The sequence below is a fragment of the Ailuropoda melanoleuca genome, chromosome 20 (genome assembly GCF_002007445.2).
Source record: "Ailuropoda melanoleuca isolate Jingjing chromosome 20, ASM200744v2, whole genome shotgun sequence".
Lineage (NCBI taxonomy): Eukaryota > Metazoa > Chordata > Mammalia > Carnivora > Ursidae > Ailuropoda > Ailuropoda melanoleuca.
The window spans coordinates 21,387,240-21,398,361 of record NC_048237.1 but is presented as its reverse complement, the minus strand read 5'-3'; the positions used below and the strand labels follow the sequence as shown (position 1 = coordinate 21,398,361).

At 36.4% G+C, this 11,122-nt stretch overlaps 1 protein-coding gene across 1 annotated transcript in view; it reads right to left on the bottom strand.

Annotated features, from left to right (window-relative positions):
* Nucleotides 1-11,122, bottom strand: part of FANCM (FA complementation group M) — an 83,092-nt gene that overhangs the window by 9,322 nt on the left and 62,648 nt on the right. The window contains exons 17-20 of the mRNA XM_034648408.1: nt 9,360-9,488; nt 8,462-8,618; nt 5,626-5,732; nt 4,328-4,894 (exon numbers count right to left, since the gene is read on the bottom strand). Of these exons, the coding sequence (XP_034504299.1) occupies nt 4,328-4,894; nt 5,626-5,732; nt 8,462-8,618; nt 9,360-9,488 (960 nt within the window). The remainder of the gene's footprint in view (nt 1-4,327; nt 4,895-5,625; nt 5,733-8,461; nt 8,619-9,359; nt 9,489-11,122) is intronic.

Sequence of the window (11,122 nt, the reverse complement as noted above, 5' to 3'; positions counted from 1 at the left end):
TTTGTTTGTTTCTTTGTTTGTTTGAATGAGAGAGAGAGCACACAAGCAGGGGGAGAGCGGAAGGCAGAGGAAGAAGCAGACTCCCCACTGAGCAAGGGGCCTGTGCGGGACTTGATCCTACGATCCTGGGATCATGACCTGAGCTGAAAGCAGACGCTTAGAGACGCTTAACTGACTGAACCACCCAGGCGTCCCGGTTTTCTTATTGCTATGATTACCCTAGGTACAATCAGAGGCTTCAAATCCCCCTAATGTGACTTTGTATTTAGGGTGGGGCAGGGTTTTTCAGATGATTTTTCTTAATATTCTCTCAGCTTTAAATCTCTGTTAGCCTGCACCTCAGAAAGGTTCTCTCTTCATACTCTTGTCCCTCTCTCAGCAGTTGATTGCTTTTGTTATTTAGTGCTCATTAGCCTAGTTGGAGGGAACGTTAGGCATATGAGGTGCCATGGCGACAGCAAGGCAGGTAATGGGGGGAGTGAGGGAAGTTCTACCTTCCTGCTTCAGCCTGAGCAGTACTTGTGTCCCTCAGTCTCAGAAATAGGATCTTCTCAGGGATCCTGCCCTCCCTCCCAGTGGTGGGAGATCTCTCATGTTCTAGGCCCAAGATGTTTTAATGCTCCTATCTCAGGTATAGAACATTTTTTTCCTTTTGCCTTCCTTCATCTGCAAAGGGTCTCTGCCTAGGCTTTGAGGTATAGCTATAAGGTATGCTGCTCATCCCCAGCAGCTTAAAGCTTTTTGTTCTATAGGGGAAATAGGGGAGAAGGAACCAGATGGGATTTGCTGCCTTTTCCCCAGTAACTGCTGGTCACTTCCCCAAGGCCTGGCATCAGCAAGGCTTTCTCTGATTCTCAATCTTTCCTGTGAACACCTGATTGAGTCTATGGAAACTAGCCCATGAGGGGTTATGAATTCCTCTCTGTCTGCAACTCCCAGGGGTTCTAAACTCTCATGCTAGTTCATTGCCTTTTGCAATTTATTAAAGTTTTAGCGGAATTCTTCTAACCAAATTATACAGTGCCCAGTGACTGTCCCAAATCAACTAGTCTCTCGCTGGAGACACTTGTCTTTCCCTAGAGATGAGGCTCATCAGTTTCCCTACAACTTCAGCTCCATAATAGTTTCAAGTAAAACCATGACTCTTTGGATTATCTGGCTTTTTGTTGTTGTGACTAGAATGGGAACAATGTTCTTTCCAGTTTTCTACATACTAAGCTAAAGATGGAAGTCCTAATCACTCAGAAATAATCTTCAAAATAATTCAGTATTCAATTTCAAAAAACAAAAAATAAATGTAAAAAAAAAATTGTACTAAAGAACCAAAAGAGAATACTGGGAATACTTGGTTGTTTTGAAATAGAAAATGGCTTCCTAAACATGACACTGAAGTTCAGAAACTGTAAAGAAAAAAAAATTGAAACTGTATAAAAAAGTTACCTCTTCCAAAGGTAAAACCCACCATAAACAAAAATATACCTCATGATCTTACCTCTTCTAACTTGAAGTGAGAAAAATCATACTACATTGTAGTATAAATAACAGAAGATCAGGCTCCCTGCTGGAAGCCTGCTTCTTCCTCTCCCACTCCCCTGCTTGTGTTCCCTCTCTCGCTGGCTGTCTCTCTCTCTGTCAAATAAATAAATAAAATCTTAAAAAAAAAAAATAACAAGAAAATTTAAAACACACTTCTGGGGCGCCTGGGTGGCACAGCAGTTAAGTGTCTGCCTTCGGCTCAGGGCGTGATCCCGGTGTTATGGGATCNTAACAAGAAAATTTAAAACACACTTCTGGGGCGCCTGGGTGGCACAGCGGTTAAGTGTCTGCCTTCGGCTCAGGGCGTGATCCCGGTGTTATGGGATCGAGCCCCACATCAGGCTCCTCTGCTGGGAGCCTGCTTCTTCCTCTCCCACTCCCCCTGCTTGTGTCCCCTCTCTCGCTGGCTGTCTCTATCTCTGTCGAATAAATAAATAAAATCTTTAAAAAAATAAAAAAAATAAAACACACTTCTGTAAAAATCTATTTATCCTTTTTCACAGTCCTCAAAGGATTACTAGATGTATCCATTTTTAGTTAGAGCATGCCAATGTAGAAATGCAGCTAGAGCTTCTGATTTTCAAAGGACTGTGCATATACAGATCTTTCTCAACTTATGATAATAGGATTACCTCGCAATAAACGCATCATAAGTTGAAAAGATCAGTAAGTGGAAAATGCACTTAATGCACCTAACCTACTGAACACCATAGCATAGCCTATGCCTTAAAATCGCTCAGCATACCTACACTGGCCTCCAGCTAGGCGAAATCCATCTGATGGAAAGCCTATTTCACAATAAAAGTGTTGACTATCTCATGTAATTTATTGACTACTGTACTGAAAGTGAAAAACAAGATGGCTGCATGGGTACAGAAAGTTACAAGTGTATTAGTTGTTTACTCTTATAATTGTGTCGCTTACTGGAAGCTGCTGCTGCCAGCATGACCTGAGAGTATCAAAACTGCAGGTTGCTGGCCCAGGACAAGATCAAAATTCAAATTTTAAGTACGGTTTCTACACAACGTATATTGCTTTCACACCATCGTAATGTCAAAAAATTATTAAGTTGAACCATCTTAAAACCAGGGCCATATTATCTACCTTGACCCTTGGGATTATTATCTTTATACTACAGCCAAGGATACTGAGGCTCAGAGAAATTAATTAGCCTCTAGTTCTTCAATCTGTTACAAGACTTAATCTAGTCACCTTTATTCTACTTATGCCTTGAAGAAATAACTTTGTGCAAAAAAGCTTGGGGACAATTTAAAACTGGAAACATCTGGATGCCTGGATAGCTCAGTTGGCTAAGCCTCCAACTCTTGATTTCAGCTCAGGTCATAATCTCGGGGTCGTGGTATCAAGCCCCATGTTGGACTCCACTGGGCATGGAGCCCAAGACTGTCCCTCTTCCTCTGGGCAGGGAGCCTAAGATTGTCCCTTTCCCTCCTCCTCTGCCCCTCCTCTCTCTCTCTCTCTCTCTCTGTAAAATAAATAAATCTTTAAAAACAAGAAACTGGAAACATCAATTTAAGAGCCAGTGTTGGGGCACCTGGGTGGCGCAGTCATTAAGCATCTGCCTTCGGCTCAGGGCGTGATCCCAGCGTTCTGGGTTCGAGCCCCAAATCAGGCTCCTCCGCTGGGAGCCTGCCTCTTCCTCTCCCACTCCCCCTGCTTGTGTTCCCTCTCTCGCTGGCTGTCTCTCTCTGTGTCAAATAAATAAATAAAAACTTAAAAAAAAAAAAAAAAAAAGAGCCAATGTTGATACTAGAGCATGTTGCTACGGCAGAATGGCCTGAAACATCCGGAATATTTAGAGAAACAGAAGTTTAAGTCTAGGTCTCTCTCCAAGATGACAGTCAAGGAAAGGAATCATTTATGTACAGTTAAGGGATTCCTATTACTAAACCTTTAACCTCTATTTTAACAAAACTACTGTAATTATTAACTCTTAAAAACTGAAAGTGGCTTTAGAGATTATATCAGCAATAACAAGACAAGGAGAAGCCAGAAACCGGACTATTTGGCCATTCTAGAAAGAGAGAAATTTAAAGGAAGGAAATCAGGTAGTGGTCCCTAAACTTCTCTCCCCAATAAAGAGAGTTACATACCTGAAGCAGGGGAAAGAAAAGTTAATCTGTGGGGAACTAGTTCTGAGCATGTAATTTCTGCTTATTTTATTTTGCAGGAAGCCTATTTTCTTACATCCTTTTTATAAAACTAGCAAGTTTCCTTACAGAGTTTTTTTATTAAGAAAACTATTATCACACCAACAAAATTAAAACCTAAGCATCCTTATATTAATTATCAATATAACTTAGTGTGCTATTTTCTTGTTTGAAAAATTTCACCACTGGGGTGCCTGGATGGCTCAGTCAGTTAAGCGTCTACCTTCGGCTCAGGTCATGATCCCAGGGTCCTGGGATCGAGTTCCACATTGGGCAAGGAGCCTGCTTCTCCCTTTCCCCCTGCCTGCCACTCTGCCTACTTGTGATAACTCTCTCTCTCTCTCTCTCAAAAATAAATAAATAAAATCTTAAAAAAAAAAAAAAAGGATTCACCACTTGCTAATTTTTCTTTGACTGATTTAACGCAAAACACAAAAGAAAGCAAAACAACAGGGGCACCTGGCTGGCACAGTCAGAACAGCATGTGACTCTAGACGTTGGGTTTGTGAGTTAGAGATTACTAAAAAGTAAATAAACTTTAAAAAAAAAAAAAAAAGCAAAACATTGAAAAAACTCCTTTGGTAAACATATGAAGGCTTTTTCTCTAACTTGATCCATACCTTCAAATGAATTGGAAATTTTCTACAGTCTTTCTGTGAATCAGCAGTAGGGAATGATGGTGAGGTAGGTTCAATTTTATTGCAGCTCTGAGGTTTGAAGTCCAAGACATCAGAAGCTGCATCCTTTAAATGAAGTGGTGTCTGTTGTCTCTGCTTTGGTGACTGATTAACAACTGGAGCAGAGTGGTCCTTGGACTGCAATGAAGACCCAAAACGCACTATATTCGAACAATGGTCCTGCTGCTTGCTCTTATTAACAGTGCTTGGGTTAACCACAATACTGGATTCTCTTTTATCATTTACAGTGTTTTCCTCCTCACTTGAATCATCTGGTAAAATAATTCTGGATAATTTCTTTTTGGAATGTGCACAATTTTGTCTCATCTCCATTTGTTTCAGCTTTACTGCACGTCGGGTTTTATATTTTTTACTCCCACTTGCAAAGCAATCTTCAGTTATTATGTTAAAATCAAAACACACTTCTTCTTCGCTTGATTGGGTTTTGTAAGACTCAGCTTCATCAACACAAAAACTATCTTCTAAGTAGGTTTCATCTTGCTCAGGAATCTATAGTAAAAATACCAATTAGCACAGTATACATTTCTTTCATAAAATCAGTATGTATTTAACATATTCTTTTAAGTACATGAGATCTTTATGAATGTTTCACTTACTTTATCAATTCAGTCACTTGCACTCAACCAACATATACTGACTATGTGCTTTATGGAAGAAAATGGGAGACTAAGGTTAAAAAAAAGATTTACCCTCTAGAAATTTATAGTCCATTGTAGGTAGCCAGAAAAATAAACAATAACTTATAAACAATGTGGATAAGTGCTACATAACAAACACAATGGAAGTACAGAGATATGAATGACCATATTACCAAGCTGAATATTGGCAATTCGTAAACAAAGACTAATGCAAAAACGTTGTTCATAAATGAAAAATAATCTATAATTTTTAGAATATAACATCTTTATAAAAAATAATTCTCAAGAGAAACGAGAACATACAAGAATTAAGAATTTAAGTTATTCACTTCTTTTAAACATTTTTCTAATTGGAAAACAATTCAACAGTATATTCTAATTGGCTCAAATTGAAGATACGATAATTTGACCAAATTAGGAATAAAAGGCATTCTGAGAATTCATTTAGTCCACCTTCCTGACTCGCGGCAGAAATTATCCCAAATAGCTCTAGTCCAGTTTTAGAAACAATGGAGGCTCCATTAACAGGAACATATTTCAACATTATCATCAGGAAATTCACTATATTTCTATAGTTCATACCTGTGAGAATATATTTATGTTCTTATGTTTCTTACGGACCATTTTATACCGATTGCTCATCAATGGACTGCGCAAAGATTTCATGTAAATAGCTCTCATTTCAGAATCTGTGTAAAGATAATAAGAATTTCAAGTAGCAAAATTATTTAAATGAAAACTAGTGAAGTATTTAACTTTGACCTATTCCAAATTTACATAATTCAAGCCTTGTGGAATTAAATTACACAAAAAATATTTAATGTATATTGAAACAAGTCGAAAAACAATTATTAAAAAATGTAAAGTTAGTTTTGCCTTTGAAATCAGACCATCTGGTTGGATGATTGTGACAATTTATTTAAGCTCTCTGCCTTAGCTATCTCTCTCCTCTGAAAATATGTTTTAAGACAGTGTCTTTTAATGAAAAATAAATGTATATGAAGAACTTGAGGACTGTACTTGATATATAGAAAATACTGAATAAAACACAAGAAATTCAAGCAAAAAAGAAAGCAAATGCTTGAAAACATCAAAAAGCATGGCTATTAGTATGTATGTTTCATAATTTTCAAAGTCAAGCAAAAACTGGGAAACACGTAAGTTTTTATTGATGTCTGCCTTTTTTTTAAGGTTATATAATCAGAAAGTAATTTTATTTTTGTCTCCCTTTTTCGCTTACGATTTTTGGAGTGATTAATTAACTTGGGTTATTTTCAGAGATAACACTGCTAATTTAATGACAGTGGGGCTCGGAACCAGGTATATAATTTTTTCTTTGAATAATATTTCCTTTATCTCCATTCCATAGCATAGCTATCAACTACTAGACATCCTCCTGATTACCTATCCACATCTTCTTACTCATGCTAAATCCCTATAAACTTAGTGAGACCCTTACTCCTAGTTTCTTAGTGAGAAGAACTCAGAATCAAGGAGCTTTCAGAGAATTTTGTTTCACAGATTTTTTTTGGTATAATGTACATGCAGTAAAATTCACCTTCCTTTACAGTACAGTTCTAACAAATGTACTGTTACAACAAAAAAATTACTATTTGCTGTCCCTATAGTTTTACCTTTTCCCAAATGTCATATAAATGAAAAAACAAAAACTCTGAAATCCTATACATTTCGAATGCACTATGTCTAAAATGGAGTTTCAGGGGCGCCAGTGGAGAGCATGCAACTCTTGATCATGGGGTCATGAATTTGAGTTCCACGTTGGGTGTAGGGATTACTAAAAAAATTAAAAGACTTTCAAAAAAATTTTTTTAAAAGGGGCGCTTGGGTGGCTCAGTCAGTGAAGCGTCTGCCTTCAGCTCAGGTCATGATCCCAGGGTCCTGGGATCCAGCCCCACACTAGGCTCCCTGCTCAGCAGAGAGTCTGCTTCTCCCTCTCACTCTCCCTCTGTGCGCTTCTCATGCTCTTTCTCTCTCTCTCTCTCTCTCTCTCAAATAAATAAATATGTCCTTCCTGTTGCTCAAACCCACTGACTCCTCTTTTTTTCTTAAATCCATCAGAAAATCCTATCAGCTGTAAATATCCCAAATCCAATCTTTCTCACCCTGCACTCCTACCACCTTGGTAAACACCACTAGCATTCCTTAGATTACCACAATAACCTTCTAAATGGTCTCTTCTCCCACCTTTGCTTCCCTGCAGGCCAGTCTCGACACCAAAGCTAGAGTGATAGTACTGCAACAGGGCAGACCAGAAGCTGGCTGCTCATGACTTCACTACCTCACTTCCTACCACTCTGCTTCTCCATCGTTCAGTCCAGTCACACTGCTGCTCCTGGAACACGGGGGGCACACTCCTGCCTCAAGGCCTGTCTACTCTTTGTTATCTTTGCACCAACATCCCCACCAGATTATACTGTAAACCTCCAAAAGCACTCGTTAATGAACATCAAGAGCATACTACGAAGAACCCTTATTCTGCAAATCAAATCACTATCAAGGACACAGTACTGAGAACTTAGTCTCTAAGACCTTTTTTCTTTAAAGTAGTGCTTGGGAAAATCTATTGTCTTAAACCATGACAGAGAGTACAAGAGCAGAATAAATGACAAGATCTGTGAAAGATCAGAACACTGAGAAGCTCACCAGAATCTTTCCTATTCCTAGTACAGCCAGTCTGAATCATCTGCAATTAATGTATAATATATCTGCCCAGGCATTGTTTGGAGACACCGTTTTCCAAAAGCAGATCTCCCTTACTTGGCAAATTTAATAAATTTAGGTATGTGTCTCACCTGCTGTTAACAATCAGCATTGCTCAAGTCCTCGTCTCCTTCCAGTCTTTGATCAAATGTCACCTTCTCAATGACACCTGCCTCAATTACCTTATTTAAAATTACTGCTTGTCCATTATTAACACCCCCGGCCCCTGCCACTCCAAATCCTCGCCTTACTCATGTTTCTCATTTTTCTGTAAATTGTTTGTCTTATAACATGCTAATAATTTCATTATTATGTGTATTCTTTGACTCTTTCCATTCACCCGTTAGCCTCATAAGGGCAGAGATTTTTGTCCACTTTGTTCGCTGACACAGCTTTCTCAAGAACCTTACATAGTACCAGCACACAGTAGTCACTAAATACTTGTTAAATGAACATATGACACTGAGCCAGCCAGATCATTCTGGTGAGAACTGATCAAATTAGCAGAAGCCTATAAATAACCAAGTCTAAAAAAATAGCAAATAGTACAGAATTTGAATGAAGTTGACCAAATATTTCACACATACCAAATTTACTTCCTTTTAAAGTTCTTTAAAAACTGACTAAAATATTTAAATATAACCACATTAAAAGCACTGAAAATTAAAAGAAAAAGAAGCATCATTATATCATTTACCATTTATAGCCTGTGAAAGTTGAGTTTCATCATTTAAGAAGTCAAGTAATGAGGAGTTGTGTTCATTTTCTGACTCATCATTTTCATCTGATGAAACATATTCTGCCTCTTGTTGGGAGAGTTCTGCTTCATCATCTAAAAACTTTCTAGCTGCAAGCTGCGACAAATTAGAAAACACGGAGACACCCTTAAGGAAAACATTTACTTTCTTAAATAATTGGAAATCGTTCTGTGAAATGGAATTTTTTGCCAATGCTTTTAAGACAAAAAAGCAACTGCAAGAAGAAATGAGAAGGTAGCACACCTGTTTAAAATTCCTGATAATTCTATTATAAGCAAAATATAGCACAAGTCAGCATGTCAGCTTGCTGAATGTTTCTTAATAAGCATAAAGTCCCCCAAGTCTTCTGGCTAATTAATTTTGCCAGGAAAACTACTACACCACAAAAAGACTATTCAGAAAAAAAGGTGCTGAGAATTCTAAGGATCTGAGTATTGCATAGAGAAAAGAAAAACAATGTAATGACTGTAAAAGCAAATATTCTAAAACTCAAGATTTCTATTTTTTCAATTTGAGTCTTAAATTTTCAATACACTAAGTATCCTCATTTAGTCATTGAAAATAACAAAATACTGAAAGATAGTTTCAAAATAAGAAACAAAACTATTACACCTTGAGATTTTAATTCCAGTAAAACAAATAAAATTAGGATCAAAATATTTTTAATTTTTGAATTTTTTTCTATGAAGAAATTATAGAGAAAAATCTATTCCTATGTAAAATCTAATTTTTATTAATAATATAGACTACACATAAATTTATATATAAAATTATATATATAAATATATAACATATTAAATACATATATATAAAAATAAGAAAATGAAAAAAGTTTACCTTAAGGTGACTGTGTTTCTTTCGGACTTTGATGCCCCTTTTTGCAGTCCGGTTAGGACCCTTGAAGTCTTCTAATTGTGGATGTCGTTTGTGAAAATTCTCACTTTCATCACTAGACGATAATTCTAACTATAATAATTCAATAACGTTCTTGCATAAGAAAATATAATCTAATAGTATTTTAATGTATTTCTCATGAGTTATTAGTTTTATTTTTAATTTTTTCTTTCTAAATAGTTGACCTAACATTTTTTTGTTAGAAAAATAAAGTACTCTCACAACTCAGAGCTGTGTTAAAAATACATAATACTTAAGAATTTAAAAGTTAGGGGTGCCTGGGTGGCTCAGTCAGTTGAGCATCTGCCTTCAGCTCAGGTCATGATCTCAGGGTCCTGGGATCAAGGCCCAGGTTAGGCTCGCTTCTTACTCTCCCTCTGCCCAACCCCCACAAACTCATGTGCGCTCTCTCTCTCTCTCTCTCTCTCTCTAATAAATAAATAAAATGTTTAAAAAAAAAGAATTTAAAAGTTAGGTGATACTAAGTATTAAAACACCAAATTAGGTAATATAGTAATACTAGTATAGTATTCATTCAATTTAGTATTACATCAAATTTACTTGATGAAAACTTGTAGTTTTAGTTTAACTATCTCCTCTAGAAGATCCTAAAGGTCTTTACAAAAATAGTATTCATTCAATTTAGTATTACATCAAATTTACTTGATGAAAACTTGTAGTTTTAGTTTAACTATCTCCTCTAGAAGATCCTAAAGGTCTTTACAAAAATTAATTAAGCCCATAAACATAGCTATCAAAATCAGTCCAAACATACAGGAGTCCTTTCAAACCAAGAAACCAATAAAACCGTAACAAATTTTGCAATGAAGCCTATCACTTTATCTCTTACAAAATAATATAAAATCAATCAAAAGAATAAAAGAAGTTTACCAAAATAATTTCAATTAACAGGAATAATTTTAATTTAAAATGAATTGATCGGCATTATCAATATTTTAATTCATTTACGAGTCAATCATACATTCTAGTTAAGGTAGCAAGTTAAAGCAATTTTTCTAGTGAAGTATTATAGGAGTATACAAAGTGAATATGTATTGATTACATATTTTATTAATTTTGCAGTTTATCCTAGATTACATTAGAGAATTAAAAAACACAAGATTTCCTAATCTCAACATCTCCTACACATATCAGTTTATAGCTGATAAAAAATGAACATCATTAGCCTACCCAAACTTCAGATTCAAATAGTCACCAATGCCTGCCAGACACTGTCACGTCACTATTCCACAAAATTCTCAAACTCACACATATTCAACACTGAATTTATTATTTTTATCTTCTCTAAATTTGTGGCACATATTCCAAAACCCCTAGCCAAGAAACAGAGACGCATCTTGAACTCCCTCCTTTCCTTCTTTCAAACCCATTCAGTAAGCAAATGAAAGAATAAGGCCTTCCAAAAACTTACCCTGATTTTTTTCCAATTTTACTTCCTGGCACTCTTTGTCTTTATCATCTAATAATAAAGACGCTATTTCCCTGCTTTGTGTCATTTTTTAAGCTGCTTGCTCTGTTGGCAATGCTTTTCCTTGCCTCACTGCCACACATGCTTTAAGATTTAGCTAAGGTATTTATTATCTTCAAGAAACTTTCCAGAACTCCCAAGTACTAGGATAAGGGCTTACCATTTTTAATCACTTAACTTACTAAAAATTACATTGAAATTATCTGTTTACTTATCT